Genomic DNA, 21,347 nt, shown 5'->3' on the forward strand with positions numbered 1-21,347 from the left:
CAATCAGTTTGGTCTGTCGTAGGCGTTACTGTCAATAGATTATTCCATATCAATATAAAGAATAGCTCTACTCACAAAGAACAACAAATGTACAAACAACCACTATGTCGCAAACTACGGAAAACCTCATTTACCCTTACCGAAACTTTCTTCTGTGTTAATAATACTGTTGAAATAGAACAAAAAGTAATCTTGTTATCTAACTTCTCAGTGAGGAATTCAACATTTGCAGACTGACATCTTGGACAGCATATACATTTCAGCATGCAGAATTGCCATAGAGTAGCGAAGTTAGGAGTTGATTCTGAAGTCGCGGGTTTGAATCCCTATACGTGATGTGGAGACTGGACTTTTGGATGAGACCGTAAAAACTGAGGTCCCTTGTCGCGGTGGGTGCTAGCGTGGAAAATATTCCTCACAACTCAAAGGCTAAAAGTGACGAGTAAAGTTCTAAATTTGCAGTACTCCTCCAGCAAGATAAATAAATTCAAGAGAAAAATTCTTACAACACACAAACAATAAATTGAACAACATGCTTACACACATTTTACATTTTTAAGCATGCCGCACAATTACTTAGACCGATTGCTGATGTACATTAATTTGTAAATTTAAAGGGGCGGAAGACTGTTTTTCACTCAGATGAATTGTTTTTGATGGTTTATTTCATGGTTCTTATGAATTTGAGGATGTCTCCAATTATCAGTGGAAAGCTGTAAATTTAGACTTATACTTGACATGGATAGAAATTGAGCAGTGAGAGATCTCTGCCGTGCAAACATCGCTGCGACACGGGATCTCGGTTTATAAGGTCTGGTTTTGGGTTCGAATTAGCTATTTAAGATCACCTCCTTCGCGACAACACTCTTACTGCTTTGCTACACAGACGGCAAGCTGCAGAGCTGAAGCGTGAAGTTTTGTATAAATAATTAAATATAGTCTTTGATGATAACACAACAGATCACATGATGCAAATAAAGTGCAAAATACCGCGCAAAATTTTCTGCGCACGGTTGGGGGGGGGGGGGGTATTTCGCTACTTTCCAACATTGGTCAATAAACTACATGTACCTTCAGTCCTCAATACTAGATACATTCTTCTACCAACCTGTATCCATCTCCTTACCCTTCTCTCAAGACCCAAACGCACTTGTTTTGAACTTTCTACAACCATGTTGACTTACTGTCGAAAGATCGCTAATGATGCCTATAGATACGACTCTAAAAGATTAGGAGGTGGATAAGATATAGGATGACGGTTGATGAATAATGCAAGAAATACTCTGCTGGTTATACTATATAAGAGATCACTTCTGCAAAATTGTACTTTAACCTTTGCTATAACTTTAAACGATTATTGTAGGGCTTTTATATTTTTTTAAATGTATTCCATGTAACCAGATCGTTCCTCGAGTACCCAGAATTTTAACTTGATCTTGGAGTAAGTTCTACCTTTTTTTAAAAAAAAAAACTTTAATCGAAGTCCTAACTTTTCATATTCTTTGTTACAAGATCTTCCTTTGGGAACCAACATTTTTGACGTTCTGTCCTTGATCTACACATAAAGACATTTTCCAAACAAATACATATACATGTAGGTATCGATAGGATTTGAAGAAAAGTACTCACATATTACCTAAGTTGGCATCCTTGAACAAAATCAATTATCTGTTTTTAAAAGCATTTTTAAGGAACTTAATTCATATCTTTACTTGCATCACTTCGTTAAAAATATTTAAATCTATGGTCCATGTCACTTTTTTAAGTCTGAAATCTTATGTCTCTAATGTGTCTTTTCTCGGGATATTTTCTGTACATTTCCCGGTATTTGTCATAATGATTTGAACTGAACTTTGATGTTGGTTCCAGTATCTTGAGCATTAAGGAAAATAGAAGGCAGAAAAGAATAGTTTATTTTGTTTATGCTGTACATTTCCTTCCCTTTTTGAAGGTTCTGACACTGTAATAAACTTAAGATATTAATATTAGTACAAAAGAAATAGGTAAACAGAAAATTAAATTATATAATAGATGTAGCCGAAAGACAGTCATTTGTTGTTGTTTTTTTCATTTTATTTATTTAACTTAAGTGTAATAGAGTACAGCTGGATCGATGTGGTTTAATTTTTCATCTTTCAGTTTATTACGAGTAATTATTGATTCTTTTTCCCTCTTATATTTGCTCAAAGCATTTAAACCGTTATCAAATCTACACAAATCCAAAACATAAAAGCGCCTTTTGTGTCTGTTCAAAATGACGTCACGTGCCCCACTGCTGTGCGCGTTCGACTAGTAATCTGTAATTTCTTCTTTGATGGATCAATTTGTAATTGCTCGGTTACACCTCCACAATAAAAAGTGATCATTTTCCAAGGCGCATGCGATCTGCTAGCAATTAAAAGATGAGAGGGGGTTGTTACAAGGAGGATGCATAGTAATCCAATGTGTTTTACGTAAATTCGATAAACATCTATTAATTTTTTCTCTTACCAATTATTGAATATATAGGTTAGCTGCACTGAAGATTGTTCACCTTTTGATGTTTTGATAAAGTGTCAAGGTCATTACAAAGCAAGTCGTTAAAATTCGGTTCTTTGTCTTAAAACATGCATTTTCTCTCCTCTTTTTATTGTTTGTAATATCTCCGTTAAACAAAGACTACACTTTCGTTTGATTGCGGGCGTGGAACTTTTCGAAGTGCAGATGTAAATTTTTATTTATTTGATCAACAATGATATCACAGCAAAGCTGCGTTCATTTTATTTCGAAGATAAAAGAATTACGTCGAGTGTGATGGTTTTTCAATTTATCAATTATCTTTTAAAGATTATGAAGTTTCATATTATGAAAAACGTAGAACACAGCAGTTTCTTCTTCATTTTTAATGTCTAGATTTGCAGACATTACAAAGATTATCGCTTTATCCCCATTATCCCAACAAGGTTACTTTGTGATGGCCCCACTGCGAAACAGGGGTATCATAATTTCCCACATACCACATCAAATAATGACCGAAAATTACCGTTAGAACACTTCATACATGTACTTAACAAACATCAAGGTGCTATAAGATACATAAGAAAGTGTACTAGGGTACCTTTGTAATTCAGAAGCACATGTTACAGGAAAAAATACAAGTACTTCTTAGCTTTATTTATCGTACATCAAGAGTAAGTTTTGGTAAATTATTTTCAAATTCACAATTCACAACAATGTGATTAACATCAGAGAATATTGTACTAAAGAAAATAAGTGTTCAATAGTAGTATGCGATTAAAGAGATTGAAATACGTGTATATGTATCATATTTTATATTATAATACGCGTCTGGCATCAATGGAAACTTCAGTTAAAGTGTAAAAAAGAAGATTCTACCGATTAAAAATTGACAGAAGGAATCAGTATCGATTGTCATATGTTTAATTTCTCAACTCGAGTCTTAGTGCACCACGAACTCCTCTGATAATCCAATTGTTTGACGCTTTATTGGCGTATAGCTGACAAAAGTTAACCAGACATGGGGTTTTTGTAGTATTGCAGATCGTTTTTACATGATTTGAATTTCTCCAGATTACAACAGTTGTGGAAGATATTATCATTCTATTTCTTTTTTTAAAAAAATGTAACATTATAGTTGCTTTAAAAAAATCTGATTTTTCATTCTTCACAGTGCGATTAGGGATAAAGATAATTGATAGAACTATCAAGATTTCATTAACTTATTTCATTTTTTTTTTTAATTTATTTTATTTTTTATTTATTTTTATTTATTTATTTATTTTTTTTTTTTTTTGATTTATTAAATGCAATTTTACGTATTTAAAAAGGTTACTTTTCTAAGGAAAATGTTGTATAGTTTGTGTGAAAAGTGCAGGCATACATGTATATATATATTAGATTTCTAAGATCATGAAATGGAATTGTGTTGCATAATATTTATTTGAAAGACTAGGTAACAAAATGTATCGTATGATCTGTTTTGATAGCTTGCAACTTTGGCTTAATTGTTTGCTTTTGTCTTTTGTTTTCTCATTGGTTTATGCAATTTAGGCTTAAACAAGAATCAATAAGTTTGTTTTTTTAAGAGCTTACATGCTGTACGTATGAACAATTTCTAAAACGAGGTAAATTATTGACAAACATGTTGATGAAACAGGAATATCAACAGTCTCGTTTAAAGTCCTCATTTCGTAAATTCTATACACTGACCTTGTCAGCAAATACAATTTATCATTGAGACAAATGCTGACTGACGTTTTTCATACTAATTGTTAGTCCATTATTTATACAATGAATTGACGACGGGTTTTTCCGTTATTTTCCGATCATGACAAGTAGCACACGGCGGGTGTGACCGGTCAGCAGGGGATGCTCACTCCTCCAAGGCACCTGATTCCACCTCTGATGTTTCGGAGGTCCGTGTTTGCTCTGCTCCTATTTTGTATTGTTTTATGGACTTTGCTATTGAATACTGTTCGTTATCTCCATCTCCTTCATGTATGATTTCCCATCATGCTCAGATGTGAAACCTTTATAACTATACCTATTTAAAAAATACGGAGTTGGATTAAGCATAAAGTCTTCAGATGATATTTTTGACACGGAGGAACATGAATGCCGTTGACTAATAAGTGAAAATGGCCGAGAGATTTGTGTTCCACACTTCTCCAGATGACCATACAACAGGAAACAATGCTGAATGAACAGCTGATGAAGTTATATAGGATACTATAGCTGCTGTATTAGGGCTAACCTTTGAAATAAATAAATGTAGCATTTCCTTAAGTAGATTTTTTAATTGAAAGTTGTTTTATAGGGTAGAAGAAACTATGATTCGCTTAAAAAGTGGGAAATGTAGAATATTCACGGACACCGCGTTAATAATTCTTCAACGAGCAGAAGCAAAAAAAAAAAACTGTCGAGTCCATGGTTCACGTATCTATCTATCTCTCTTAAGTGTCGCGTTGTTGCTTTTTTTTAGCCAGGCAAGGAATAAGACTTGAATACCATCGCTCTTGAGTTTCAAGAAACCTGCATGTACAGTAGTAGGGACACATAAACCAACCAAAAAAATCGATGCTTGGATTAATATGTATTTTGGACTAATTTTCCTTGTAATTGATGCATGTATCAAATTTCTAAAATATTCAGAAAATGTATTAAAAAGAATTGTTTTATTCACATTTCTTCCTTTTTCTGTCGTCCTTCTAAATCTATACAATTTTTCTTCACTTAAAATATATTACTGTGTGAAACTGAGAATGAAAAATTAATTGTTGCATGGTAAATTTATTCATTGTACCCAAATAAACTTGCTTGACTTTCGTTGTCATTTTCCTCATTTTTCGAAGAACTTAGTTTCATCTGTCCTTATAATACAATAATGTTCAATAATTTTTGGAAACGGTACATGCTCCCCATATTCAAGAAATTCCGTATCTTAGCAATTCAAGGCATCCACTCCGTCAAACGGCATTCTAATTTTAATTTTTAGGTCAGAGGTTTTCAATTTCTCATTTTCAGAATCAACGTAATTTTTGCAAAGGAAAGAAATATACTATAGATTAAGTATTTTTTATATTAAAATATACACGAAATCAATTTGATTTTTAAAATATGTAACCTTGACAAAGAAAATAAAATAGATTTTATTTTAAGTATTTTTATTTTTGAAACATAACTATTTTTCATATCAAATATATGAAATATCATCTACCAGCTTTCTGCTAGGTATTATTTAAACAGATTATTTTCTTTAAATGTTTGCGATTGCCAAGGTTTTCAATATACATCATTTGTATTCTGTGAGGTTTTTACCCCTCTCTTGCGTTCCTTTATATGCTCTTTTCTTTTGGAAAATCGCTATCATTGAATGATCTTTGAATATTGTTAACCTACGAGACATTGAACAAAATGACAATATTACAGTTTTCTCATTGCTTTTACAAGAAGAGCTCAATTTGATACACTTAATTTCTGTAATGACATCATAAAACTGAAACCCTTTAAAAGCTTTATTGTAAACGATCGCTTTGGTAGCTACACGGTAATCAGAGGAACATATCAGTGAAGGCGAGCCAGAGATCAGCAGCACTTAAATGTTTTTTGAATGATATTTTATTGCTAAAATGCATGCCATCAGGTAAAAAATTAACAATTAGGCAACCAATAATATTGCCTTAAGCGGTTTCTTGCATGAAAGTTTTCTTGTACAAATAATGTTTTGCAGTGATCGTTACATCCAATATTTCTCATCAATCACCCGAGTGTAATTATATACATCAGTATAGATTGTTCATTTCGTTCGATTTTAATTTGAATAAAATGGAGGGAAGCGTGCAAATACAATTTAGGTCTTCTGGAATAAAATTGCCCTATTTTTCATAAATCGTTTGCGTGCAAATAGAGAAAGGTTAATGCCATAAAAAAAATCCCTCTATCTGAATAAAGTCACTTTGAAATTCGTATTTGAATTTACTTTAGCTAAAATAGTTCTTTTGGAAATGTTACAAATCCTAAAACATAAAAACTTGAATTAAACATATTAATTATCAAACAAAATTCAAAAACATTCTTGTAATAATAAATCGTGTGGTTCAATTAAAATTATTTTTGGGAAAAGTAAAAGTTTTTTTTTCAAGGCCCATCAAAACGGACGAAAAACATACAGATGGAAATGGGCAACAATCACACATGTAATAATAACTGACTCCAAAATAAAAACCAATATTATACTTTTCAACTGTTTTGAAACGATTTATCTAAAATTTTCATTATTGCACAATATATACAATATTTACAAACGATATAAATAAATACACTATATACATTATATACAGAACGGAGAGATTCCTCAGCTCATTGTTTCTTAGAGTTAATTGCAGACATCGCGAAGTGCCTTCCCACAGGTCCGTAACTTCAGCGAGTCACACCTTTTAAGTCTGCTGCCTTTGAGGTAAAGTTAATACCATCTACAGGTATACAACACACTCTTCAACCAGTTTTTATACCAAACTTTCCATAATATTTCCCCCTTGAATAAAATAGTTTAAGAATTCTTTGCAATTCGGCTTGTCTGTAGGAGGTCCTTCGGTAGCGACCTCTGGAATGAGAGTCTGCTTTCATTTGTTTCAAAAACGAATTGTGGAAAATTCTGTGTTGAACAGGAACACTCCTTCGTAAAGATTGAACTGAGCGTCCATAACGAATACCCATCTTTCCATCACCGCCATATGTTTTGTAAAAGGCGTGTAAAAGGGCTTGGAGGGCAGGGTCCGAGTAGTCGAGATACCCACGCTTTTGTCTGTTGGAAAAATCAGACGACTTGGACATGACCCTGTGAATCAGCGTCATCAGCCATTCGGGTGGATTCTGGGGTAGAGGCAAGACGGGGTAACTCAAGTCCTCATCAGAATTTATCAAGTTCTCATAGTTAACGAGGAATGGCACCGGCACGGACACATCCTCGACATCAGTAGATTCGCCGAAATACTGGCTGTCTCCGAGATCTGTGGAGGGTACTGGTAAAGCAAAGATCTTGTTTGTCACTCCGATCAGGCATACAAAGTAGATAAACTCCACCATTCTGAAAATAAATTCAAAATTATATGTTACTTTCATTTACATGATTTACATACAATGTGCATATAAACTAAATATAAGCAATATCAATTCACCGTTTCATTAAGATTCTAAAGCATCTTGGCAGATATGTCACGCAAATATTTTCCTACCTACATCTCTGAATGAGCAATTATACACTAAGTGTATAAGACGATTTTCACACGATTTTCTAGTATTTATAAGTTAATTAAGGGAGGAGAAAGCGCTTACAAGTTCCGGTCATTACATTGAAATCGTATATCTTAGATCATTGCTATACAACAATTTGTGTGGAAGCCGCCGATCTCTTATTCAATTACATTTCCCTTTGACTGTCTTCAAAAACAAAACACTTAATTGTTTCCCCTCTTCTTATCAAGAACTTTTGTTTTCTTCCATATTGAATAGGTTAACCTTTTGATAGCTGTCTGTCACGTTAATCTAAAAGAGATGATTGCTCTCTTATTTATGCTATTAAGACAGTTTTACCTTAAGGAGAATTCTTCAATCATAAACAATACTAGAAATTTAATTTTCACTTTACTTATTTTAACAAGAAAATAAAAATGAATGAATTAAAACCTTAACCGTTTTCTTGATATTAATTCCAGGGAAAAAATGAAAAGAATAAAAGTAAAAACAAGAAAATTAACATAACCTTCATGGGGTATTTTTAAAAAAAAAAAATATATATAAAATTATGCTTATATTTTTTTTTCTCCATGATAAAAAATACAATATAAATTTGAATTTATTTTTTTTAAAAAGAAAAAGAAAGCAATTAAAAAGAAAAACATTTTCAGTTTAATATAAGAAAAATATAACATACCTTATAATTGTAGAAATGCTGAAGGCAAATAATAAAATCCTTTTAGGTAAGTGTTTGGACTGCACTATATGTTTGCTGGTTGCTGACTTGGTAGCTTCTGGTCCGGACATCCCATGCGGGGTACATTTATATGGCGACTGTTAGGGGCTGTATAAACATCTCTGCGGGAGGCAGACATACCGGGGTTATCATCTGTCCCATGATAACGGACACTGGGGGAAGATTCTTTAAATGATAGCGACAGATAATGATACTCGGCACTAATTCCAATTATTTCACAGGATCTACGGCGAATTTTAGGCGGAAGCCAATATTTAACGGCAAAAATAAAGATCTATCTTCCCAAAAGGTTAAAAGTTTTGATAGAGATTTGATGAGTTTACATAGGTTTTTAAAAGTTAAATCGTCTTCAAACGCTGTCGCCAAGCGGTGTAAATCAAAAGTAATGAAACCTCAACACAGGGCCGACGGTTTATATAGGATACAATGATATGAACCCCGCTGAACTGGCTCGCAGTTTTTATAAGAGATAGCAATATAATGTAAACACTAATGTGTTATAGAAATGTGTACATATTGTACATAAATTTTTTCAAATGAAAGTTGATTACATCTAAACCTCCTCTTTTTTTGATTGGAGCCATAAACGTCAGAAAGTTGACTTAGCGTTATTGCATCTCTAGTTACTTCATCCTGCGGGGTTTTTTATTGCCTGCCGTGATGAAAATCAAACGAATTTGTCATCACCCAGCAGAAAAAAAAACTCCATTTGAATCGGCGTAAAAGAGTGAAAGTAACGCCTCAGAAGAGCTAGGAGCCGTAAAAACAGAAGCGTGTCTATTCGCTGGGCGCTACTTTCCTGTCTCGGGTTCCTTATTGAACCTAAGTGTTGACAAGAGTCTGAGTTTTCAGGCTTCTCAGAATGTTTGAACATTCTACAGATGCTATTTGCAATCAAACTTTATCGTAAATTGGAGATTTATTGCAGCATTTCCTGTTTATTTTAACTTTTTTTGTATTATAGTTCATTCAACAAAGATTCCATTCATTTGTGTCTCATAATTTGATAAATTTTGTAGGATTATAAATAAATGTACAAATTGTCATCATTTATACTTGGCCTCAATATATCAGGGTTTTTATTTATATGTGTTTTAAATAGAATTAAAGAGTTTTATATGGGATGTTAGAAATAGTTTTTTAAATTTTAAAGTAAAATTGATATAAAAATCAAACTCAAATATTGTCAAATGTTATACTTTGGCATGCATAAACTTTGGCATGCATACCTGTGATAATGTACAATTCAAATTAAAATTTGCATAATAGGCTCAATATGGGCAAAGTATTTTGTTTTAAAATAGTTAATCAAAAATCTGAATTTGATGGAACCAATAAATTGTAATCAATTACCATTACGCATAAACGTAATTTGATTAAAATATTAAAAAAAAAAATACTCGAAATTATTTTCTTGAATAACTGAATAAAATGCATTGCCAATTGAAATGTAGATAAAAAATATTTTTGAAGCCCAGTTAAAGAGAAAAAAACATCTTTTTGTTTAACAAAAAATTTATCTTGCTGATTCATTTAAATAAAGAATATTGTTTATCTTAATCTACAAATTTAGCACCAATCCATCACAAGTTTAATGATAGTGAAATCTAGCGATGGGTGTTATGCAAATAAAAAAAAAGAAAAGAAGAGTAGGGTAATGTCTTCAAATCATACTTTGAAGCATTTTAAAACCATCAAACATCTTAAGGTATATTTCTAACTATCAATTTTCCTCACATTAGGTACATGTAATAATTATATTATCAGAATAATTAATTGTGCACTTTAGACTGACTGCAACAGCAAGGTATACTCAGTCAATGAAAAAAAAAGCTGACTAATAAAACCAGCATCAATCGTTCACCGACAACTAAATGTCTGCTCATTACGCAATGTGGTTCAGATCCTTTTCCGTCAATTTTGGATTTAATATGATAAGGTTAAAAGATTTCTACAAGTTGCTGACAGCGCAGTTTCCTCTAGAACTGACCTTGACCCTAATCTTGAACCGAAAAGTTCGATATAGAAAATATTTTTTTTCAAAGCAACAGGTCTGTTCTGGTAATGCCTGGTCAATTTAAGGAGATCACTGAAGAGTTCCGTGCCCTGACAGAGGTCATCGTTAGAGGGGGTACACATAGGACATGTTTACGTGGTCCATCGGAGAAGATAATCTCAAGGTCTCGGTATGGGGGATATTTTGGCTGACCCTGGATGCCAAATAAATATAACTGTTAACTAGAGCCGAGCTCGTTGCAAAGCAACGAATAGGTCTTCCGTTGGAGCTACGGACTAGAAGACGTAACCTTCAGTCGAGGTCAAAAGCCACATACTAAAGATATACGAGTAAAAAACCTTGTAAGAGAAGCAACTTACAATGTTTCGCTAGGAAAAAGACTGTAAAGGAATACTAGTACGTGTGACCTTGATCTTTCCAAATGACCTTGTGCTAAGCAATAATAACTCTCGTTAGAGCTAAAATTGAGATAAAAAGAGTTAGGTCAAGGTCAAAAGAAAGGCCAAGTTCAAAAATGGTGATGCCATCAAATAGCTCTCATCAGTATGCATCAACATGTGAAGTTTGATAACATCATTTTGAATGGTATGTTTAAAACTGAGCTAAACACTAATTTAAGAAAAGTGAGGTATATACATGTATATAAAGTCAAGCTTAAAAAAATGTTAATGCAATTGTATAACTTTAATAATTTCTATCAGTATATAAAGATTGATAAAAATATCTTGGATAGTTTGTTTGAAACTAAGCTTTGAACTGAGCTAAAGGCAAAGTGTGACAAAAGGAGAGACGGAAGGAAAAAGTAGGAAGGATGGAAGACGTTCAAATACCAAATGCCTTGGCCATATTCATGGCAGGGCATAACATGTCATGTATGATTATTGGTTTACATAAAAATAGGTCGTAATTTTCAGTCTCAGAATTCAACCCCTAAACTACATGTATACATGCATGTACAAAAACAAATCAACCGACTGACATTCTCTGCTTAGAAGGAAGACATTGTATTCATTTTAAGGGATGGGGTACTTATAGTGATGAGAGGAATTTAACAACCTGTCGGTCCATGAAACATTATTTTGGAATGTCTGTATACAGCTGCGTGGCTTTTCTTAGAATGAAATTAGTATTTTTTGACATATCTAAATAATTCTTTTATTGACGCCGTGATATATTTGATAGGCTGTATAATAGCTGTTGGATATTAAATTTGAAGGTTCAACACCTTTCTTTTAATATAACCAAAGGTTCTAGTGATCTTTTTTGTACAGTAAATGCATGGGAAAAGAAAAAAAATTGTTCAAAAACAAATTAATGAGTTGTGTTTTTCACCTACACAGACACTTTTTTTCTTCTGGTTTTCCTTTTTTTGTGAATTGCCGTTTATTTTGTTTACAAGCTTGTGTTCATACCGCTGTTCATACGCGCTACCAATGTGAGAGGAGAAAACAAGACGTCGTCAAGCAACAATGACTGACCAGATGGACGTTTATATACATTGTAATCATTATACAACCAAATATCAGAGCGAATCGATAATTTAAGTACCTAGTTAAATACATAGGAATTCAATACTTAAGGGAAGAATTTAATTCATACTTTATGATAAATAGGCAATAACGAATTTTCTAATTTTGTAAAATCGTATTCTGAAAGCTCTGAATGTATATGTTTGGCCGCTCTTCTATGTAAAAGTTCATACATATAAAACATGTAATTAAATTATTATCGGCTGCGGTAGCGGCCAATCTTTTTGTGATTGTGTTAGAGAGTGCACATGGGGAAATGAGACTTTTTTTTTATTACTTCAATAAAATAATTCGTAAATTATAACAAGTAAAAATCATGCGTAAAATATTTTAAAAACTTGCTAAAACTTAATATTAAATGTTGAAATATATTTTAATTTCATTGTCATTAATATCTCATGATCATCGATAATTTTTGGTCATATAAAAAGAGTTTACATCAGATACTCCCCAGCCTGAGAGTGTGTAAAATTTGAAAAGAAATCTCTTGATTTTCCGGATAATGATGATGTGGTTAAAGTTTACGGTGAATAAAAAAATGAGGAGTTTTTCAACTTCTAGTAAAAATTGTTTTGAATTTGCTCTACATCTACAAATGACACAAAGATCATGAAGATATTTTTTTATTATTTTGCACTGCGGTTTGCAGCATAGCCTGCTCTGCAGAAACCATGAGCATTATCACAAAATCAAGATCCAGGGTATCGAGGCTCGGACAGGCCTACACCTTCATTTTGATGACAATAAATTCTTCTTATACATCAATGAACATGATTTTTTTTTAAACATCGATAAATTTATCTATGAGCAAATGCGGTAAAATTATTTTTTATTTTGCTTTGAAAACAGCCTGAAATAGAATTGAAAAACCATTTCAGCTTTGAATTTCTTGACGTGCTTTCCTTGCGTGTGAAAGAATTTTTTTGCTTTGCAGCCAATTTGATGCAATTTAAATTCGTACTGACATTGTACATGTACAGGCATGTAAAATATTCTGTTTATTGGACGAAATAGTATAATACCATTCTGTACAATATCATTTTAAGTTTAGTAGCAAATAACTGCAAACTCAAAAGTGCTTAATTTCATGTTGGATTTCCCCCTGTGAATTAGAAACGTTAACTCCACTTACAACTTTCATGCATGCGTACATGTAGTTTAAGATTCATAAAACAATTACCACTTCGATAAATACAGGAAAAAATGGTGTAAACCTAGCTCGTATTTTTTTTTTTCGCTATCAAATGGCATAAAACTTGAAATGAATAAATGCACAAGCGATTACGATTGATTAAAACAAGCTGAAATAGAGTGAAATTGAATGATATGAAAGGAGTCGACATGATTTCAAACCCAATTTTCCATTTGTAACTATCGGAGTACACAACGGATTTTCAAATCGATATACCCGCTGCTATCTGCGGACACGTGCTTGTAAATGAGGACTGGGCTACAAAATTTTAGACACAAAGCGACAAAGCTGGATGTAAACTGTTTATTACAAATACGTTAATAATAGTATATTTTAAAGTATTTTTTAACGTTCAATGTTTATTAATATTAAAAAAAATAATGGAAAAACAAAAGAGTGATGGTAAAAATAAAACGTACATAATAGTACATTACGTATCACAAGACTTCCATCACTAATTATAATTATTTGCCGAAACCCCTTTTCAATTACAATTTAAATAAAATACATTAAAACGAAATAGAGAAATAATTTTGCGTGAACAGGCCAAAGAAAGCGATCACAATTCAAAATGATTTTATGCACCAGTGTTTTGAATTAAGATTAAATGAAAGATCGGTGAAGTATTCTTTTTAATTCGATAAATTAAAAACATGATTATCTATAAATGGACAGGTCTTTGTACACAATAACGATTTTAAACACGACCACAGACACTTGCATTGTTTACGACAGGTGGCTGGTACACTAGTGACCTCGCGCGTTGGATTACATAACTGTTATATACAAACATCTAGGCGATCTTCAAGATCGCCAAATGTATACAACTAATGATCGTGAATTATTCGATGCATAAAGTTAAAATAACTTATAATTGTTATAATAATCAATGTAGAAAGATATATTTAATATATTCCGTTTATGAAGACGTGTTCACTATAAAACTAATTAATAATAAATAAAAAAGAAAGACTAATCGTTATAAATAATTTAATAGTGAACCGTAAAGCACGTATAAAGCCCTATTCAGAAAAAAAAAATTAACATTAAATACCTTAGGGTTTATTACTGATAGGAAGTTTGTGTAAATTAAGCACATGAAGAGGTCTGATTTCCTTTCCGAATGAAAAACGCTACCTGTTTACCTGGCCTGTTTTCAACTACGTATTACGCAATACCCCCGGTATAATCGAACACAAAACATTTTCATCAGATTAAAAAGGTGTCAAAGAACAATTTTGTTCGTATAATCCAGATCGAAATATTTACCGTTTTTGAGTTATAAAGCAAAAACTTTCAAGCTCCCTAAATCCCTAATCATAGGGGCCAGCCCCTTTTGAATAGTATTATATGAAAGCCCTTGCAATTATGCACAACTTTTGTTCAACATGTCTTAACAAAATATTTTTAGTTTTATATATAAAAAGGAAAACATGTGTAAATTTTCGCTCTTTTAGGCATTCTATTTTTTGACCCCTGTATAGCGCCATTTTGAATAGAGAAATCGAAAAACAAAAACCGATGTGCACAACTTCAATCCTTCTGTTATCTAAAACCAGTAAAATTTCTGCTCCAGCTCTAGTGGTCTCTGAGCCTTTGTCTGGAAATGAAAGCCTATAATTTTTCGTTTAAAGGGAAATAACTCAAAACCGGAAGTGACTTTTTGAAATTATCGACAACATTCTGATAGAGTTTATTACCGTCTATAATGTCTGAAAATTTGAGCAAAATCCATTGAGAAATGAGTGAAATATGAGGCCTCAAAGTTGGCGTCTTAAGAAAAAAAAAAGAATAATAAGAATAATCTTAATCTTCAGAATCAGTAGAAGGTCTTCCGTTGGAAACGGAAGACCTTAATAAATTCAAAGTTCGTAATTTCAAAGTTACATGGAAAAGTCACGTGGGTTACACGATTAATTACGAATCTTAATTTTTTTTTCAAAGAAGACTTAATTATTCGTAAACGCGTTTTCAGAATGAATCTAAATCTTGGGTTATATTTGGTTCAACAATTTAATATGTGGTTGCTCAAAATGAAGATGTGAGATGGTAATATACATGTAGTTTATTCATGTTATTATTAATAGAAACATTTTTTTAAGAAAAGATGTCTAAACATCCCATTATTAGAGAACAATACGTTGGCGATAAACCATTTGTAACATGGCAAATATTACAACTCGCCATTATTAAAATAAAAATTTTAACTATTTATAAATCAAAGTCTCAATATTAAAAATTCTTAAATTCAATCCCAATGCATAGCTTACATTCTTGGTTGGACAATTGAACGTAATATATTTGCATTAAATCTAAATCTTAGATGTCTGTTTATCCCACCTTTGATAAAACACCGCGTCAGAACACCAATAATTCAAGGTAAGTGGTCATTGCAGAGGTCATCAGGAGCTCCTCGGGCCGCTGGGGGTCTTCCTCGGACAATTCTAGCAATTACTTATAGGCCTAATCAATGTTTAAATGTGGATTTAAAAACAATATGAGTGTTGATCAAGAAGTTCGCAAAGTAATTGAATAACTTCCATAAAACAAATAAAATTGTTTCAGTGTTCATTTTTTTAAAAGTAGTCTTTTCCGATTTTAATGCATACATATATCTGCCACAGTTCTGCCCATGCGCAAATCACGTGATCCAGGTGGTCACGTGACATGCAAATGCTTCGTAAAATGCTGTTCATAGAAGCTAAAATATTTTCCCCGAGCCTTGTATTCTTACCATGCAAGTTATTTTTTATAACACGAACAATCCATTTTTCAGAAATGGTCAAATCTCGGAGATAGCAAGAGCGGGTAACTAAAGGATATCCTTTTCAAGAAAGAGCATGATGACCATCACAACCCGCGTCACACTCTTAGGAACTTCGTTTATCCAATATGGATATATATAGGGGGTCGTATTTTTTATCATATCAAATATATTCTTGCTGTAATTGGCAATTTTTCGTAACAAATTTCCCAACAAAGGACACATCTCTTTCCCACCTTGCTTTCACTGGTCAACGAAACAAACGTCAGTTTTCAACCATCTCCCTTCCTTCACTTAATATGCAACGGAAAGGAATAAACTTTATAGTCGTTCATTGTTCGAGTACCCTCGAATCATGAGTTTTCGTGGCATTACGGTTAATTTGTAATAAATTGCTTCAAAAAATAGTTGAGATGTTTGTAATTTATCACACATACAAACAATAATTCTCCTTATTTTAAAATGATTTTAACTCACATATCATTTATTATTTGTTTAGAGGGTCATTGGATTCTTGCATAGTTGCTCTTTCGATTTCTTTGCTGACGTCATATGTTTTCGTGGTATTTATAAAACAAGTAAACTTTGGAAATCTAGTCGGGCAAAATCCTTGTAAATTTTACAGTGTCAAAAATACTAGTTAATTGACAAAATGATTACATTATTTGACATGGAAATTTATTTGTTGTTAATTAAGACCACATCTATCTGGGCGTGCCTAAGCTGTATTGCTAAATAATGTAAAAAAAAAATCTCTTTCTCAAGAGTGGCCTAGAAATAATTTTGTAAAGCTTTATTTGAATGTTTCATGTTTTTAAATATAAATTCCATGTATACATAAAGAAATTAAATGTTTAATTTAATAAATTATCAATGGCATAATATTTTTTTCAGCATATAACTTTTTAACACCCCCGATATTTTCTTTCACAATTATATAAAAAATGACGTTACTAGATCACCGTAGAAAAAATATCAAAAGTGGGAAATTCCAAATTATTGTCACATGACCGGAAGCTGTATGGATAGTTAACAGACGATGATATGCAGGATCGCCGGCTATTAGTTTGTAAGTTTGATATTCTAGTTCAAAACACGACGAATAAACGGATATTACGCAGATTGTCAAATTTGCGAACTATGCATAACTCACTCTCTATATTTTATTTTGGCAAAGGCAAAAATGTTTAACATTTGGTCATAAATCATGCACAGGATTCCCCTTTATTAATAGCAAATATGACGTCATTTCGATCTCGCATTGTGGGATTATTCCTAAAAACAAAAAATACCACGAAAACGTATATACCACGAAAACACATGACGGGACGGTAATGTAAACCATTTTTCGTCATATGTCACCTACATATTGACGTCATTTTCACATTGTGATATCACAATGATGGAGAAAAACATTACGTATTATATGCTATTTATAGAACATTTGCATGACTACATCATTCTGATCTGAATTGTAGAAAATATGCGTGACTATAGAGGTAGTTCGCGAACTTTTTGATGACCCCTCGTATTCTGAAGTTTTACCCATTATAATGATTATAATAAATGTTACTTACGTATACTTTATTTACCAGAGTACACCAGACAGGTCAACTGATATTTCATAGAGGTCTGGAATTTATTTTTAATTTTAATTTCAGACCTCTGTTTAATACCTGTCTGTACTCTTCAAAGATTAATTTGTTTTCTGCTTTTTGAATCAATTATACATATAAAATTCTACGTATAAATTGTGTTTTTAGTTTAATTTTGTTTCGTTAATTCCTGTAATACGATTTAAAAAACATTTGCATAAATGATTTTTTATGAACGTGATTTAAATATAAATTTCAAAAATGGAAAAAGAGGACAAGAGAGTGAGAGAGAGAGAGAGAACATTTTATTTCCTTGTAAGAAAACCCTGTTTTTATCAGTATAATATCCAAAATGGACATCAGTTTATGATATAAAAGAGAACTATTGATTAAAATATATAATTATCCTAGCAGATGAAAAACGGGAGATTCGAAATGCTTAAAATCACCCTATCACTGACAAAAACTTATAAAAATAAATGTATTTCCGATGTTTTTACTAAGTTTGGAAATAAAAATATTGATATAACAAGTAGAAAAGCTTAATTAGCCATCAAGTTTGTAATTTACGACATATGACGAACTAAAGGACTAATAACATCTTGATATAACACGATACACAAACTTCCGTCATTGATCTAAAGAGAGAAAACGTCACGGAGGACCTCTTTGAAATGGACTGGTTTTTATGGCATGAAATGATTTTACATAAAAGATTGTTTTTCTTTAATATTGTTGAAAAAAGCTAAACTAGCTCTCTGACTCCCACATTTTTAATTTTAACAACTGTGTACATCTGTGAGTACATAAGAATTAAAACGATAACGTCACTGCTTTGAAAGGTAAAAGAGCATCTATGCACGGTGGGTGTTTTTTCGTTAGATCTCTTTATGACGAAAAGAAGAAATGCTCTTACGCACATATAAAAACAATACAAATAATAAAAATATCAGGCTTTATGATACATTTTTTAACCAAGCAAAGTTTTAATGAACAATTGTAACATGTATCGAATGAAATCCAAAGCAAAGTTTAAATAAACAGTTGGAACGTATATAGAATGGAAGACAAGGTATGTTGAAGGTCAAGCTAAACTTATTTTGAATAAACATAAGAATCTTGTTTACTTCTTCATTTGCTACCCAAGAACCTTGAGGTTAAAGACCCTTGGAGCCATGCCATCCAATCTACTCTCACATGCATGTCACGTGATTAATGACAGTATCTGGTAATAATTCAATATTGTCTATGAATTATTTTCTACAAATGCACTTAGCTTGAAATTATTACCAGTATTGCAACTGTTAAACATACTGTGTATATTAAATCGAACCAATTAGTTTAATTTCATAATAATTTGGCTGTTATCTTTTAATCTAATTCTCAGTTTACCAATATCATAAAAACTTGGTTTTCAAAAGATACCGTTAGATGCAACACAGTTGTTTTCTCCATGTTTTAAACTTAATATACAATATTTATGTTTTTCTTTTATCAAAGGAGATATTCATCTTAATTACATAATCCAAATGTTGTAAAACAGTATAATTAATGTTTCTTATTTCCCAGTGAGAATTTTTTTCCAATCTGCTTTTAAGTCTAGATTATTTTATCATTTGCTTGTACATGTATTCTTTTAATCAAATACTTTTAAATAGATAAGGAAAATCAGTGGTAGTAATTAAAACAATAAAGAATATCAATTGCGTTGTTGTTTACTTTTTATTCTGATACTTTGTCGTTCGTGCTGATATATGAACTTCGATCTCGCAATGGAGTTGGAGGGGACATTCGAGGGGGGGATCAAAAACCTCCGGAACTATCTCTATATTTACAAAACCACAATTCAGATCAGAATGGAATTTGGCACACATATATTTATATACATGTTCTATAAATAGCACATGTAAAAATTTTAAAAAGTGTTGCTTCATTCAAAAATTTTGTTAAAGTATGAGAAAATGATCGTTTTTGTGCTTTTTACTGTGTGTATGCTTTTTCAAAGGCAAATATTTTCAATCTTTGTGAGATTTTTTTAGATTGTAGAGATTTTACATTAAGTATTCTTTAAAATTAGATGAAATATCAAATAAAATTTGGATATAATTGAGATTAAAATTTCAATTTCTTATCTGTCGCACTATAGGCACTTCGTCCGCCTTATCCCCCATCGTCTTTCACAAGGATTAAGTATGGAACGCCAAATTAACATAAAATTATATTCAAATACTTGTACCTATCTTATAATTTGCACCTGTCTTTAAATAATTGCACCTATCTTCAAATGAATTGTATAGGTACAATTGAATTAAAGATAGAGTACAAAAAACAATATGATTTTATATACAACAATAGGTCTAGAAAGGCATTAAGAAACTTAACAAAAACAAAAAAATTGTAGATAAATGTGGTGTAAATAATTACACCAGTGTTTATCATAATGTTTTTCTATTAATAATATAACTATTTTTAGGTTTTACAAATGTAAATAATTACACCTATCTCTAAATAATATAACTAGGTACAAATGAATTATACCTATCTTCAATTCAGTTAAAGATAGGTTCAATTGAATTATACCTATCTCTAATTCATTTGAAGATAGGTATAATTGATTTAAAGATAGGTACAATTGATTTGAAGATAGGTTTGATTAAGACATATCCACAAAGGATTTGAAGACAGGTACAATTCAATTAAACCTATGTTTAATTCGTTTTCTGTTGTTGAAAATAACGTACGAGACAATATTGAACATGGAGGGAAACGCAAAGAACCTACAGAGCGACGACAACGAGGATGGAAGGAGAAATAAAGGTAAATTACTTATTAAATACACATGTATATCATGTATGTGTATCTTGTATGGCAGCCGGATGAGGATTCTGATAAACTTTCGCGCCAAGTGTGGAGTACCGGAAATGACGTATGATAAGTGGATTAGTTATTATTGCCAATTTCTTAGTAATTAAAGATAGGTTCCATTCAATTGTACCTATCTTTAAATCAATTATACCTACCTTCAATTCATTGCATTTGTACCTGTCTTTAAATCAATTGTACCTATCTTCAAATGAATTAAAGATATGTATAATTGAATTGTACCTATCTCTTATTCATTTGAAGATAGGTACAATTATTTGAAGATAGGTACAAATATTTGAATATATGTTAATTTGGCGTTCTATAATTTTGAAATTAAAAGAATTCTCAGAAGTTTAATCATTAATTGGATTGATTGTTTTAGTAAAGGAAGGGAAGGGATAAGATTAAAAATGAAGTTTGTTCCGTTGCCAAATGAAAGCAAGCTGGGGAAGAGATGTGTCCTTAGTTGAGTAATTTGTTTGTTATGAAAGACCGCCAAGTTACAGCTAGAAAAACATAACACTTAACAATAATATAATGATTTAATCCCTAAAATATCGGTTATTTTAGACTTTAAACCTATGCATCAAGCATGATCAAAAGAAGACGCCCATTCTATATCAATATCATTTGGATAAACGACGTTCATAAGAAAGAGGATTTTAAGTTGTGATGGCCACCATGCTCTTTCTGGGAAAGAATATCCTTGTCCACCGATCTTATTTCCAAGATTAGGTCATTTCTGACAAACGGACTGTTTTTGAACATTATAAAAAAAAAAATATCTTGCATGATAAGGAATATATAACACTCGGAAAAATATTTTAGCTTCCGTGAACAGAATGCTACGGAGCATGTCACGTGACTGTCTGGGCAGAAGGGTGGCAGATGTGC

General features: G+C 31.9%; 1 protein-coding gene across 3 annotated transcripts; it reads right to left on the minus strand.

Moving 5' to 3' along the window:
- Positions 1-6,729: 6,729 nt before the first annotated feature.
- Positions 6,730-8,889, minus strand: LOC134267170 (uncharacterized). Of its 3 annotated transcripts, none has more exons than XM_062749387.1 (2): positions 8,432-8,889; positions 6,730-7,585 (listed from the first exon to the last, which is right to left on the minus strand). In XM_062749387.1, exons 1-2 carry the CDS (start codon positions 8,539-8,541, stop codon positions 6,994-6,996), a joined length of 702 nt encoding a protein of 233 aa, XP_062605371.1. In that variant the 5' UTR covers positions 8,542-8,889; the 3' UTR covers positions 6,730-6,993. The 3 variants fall into 3 exon arrangements, with proteins under 3 accessions (XP_062605371.1, XP_062605372.1, XP_062605373.1); XM_062749388.1 differs by lacking the exon at positions 8,432-8,889 and adding an exon at positions 7,677-7,781; XM_062749389.1 differs by lacking the exon at positions 8,432-8,889 and adding an exon at positions 7,734-7,779.
- Between the last annotated feature and the right edge of the window lie 12,458 nt (positions 8,890-21,347).

The sequence above is a fragment of the Saccostrea cucullata genome, unplaced genomic scaffold, assembly GCF_032062105.1.
Source record: "Saccostrea cucullata isolate Sc308-1 unplaced genomic scaffold, CSIRO_AGI_Scuc_v1 ctg1951, whole genome shotgun sequence".
Lineage (NCBI taxonomy): Eukaryota > Metazoa > Mollusca > Bivalvia > Ostreida > Ostreidae > Saccostrea > Saccostrea cuccullata.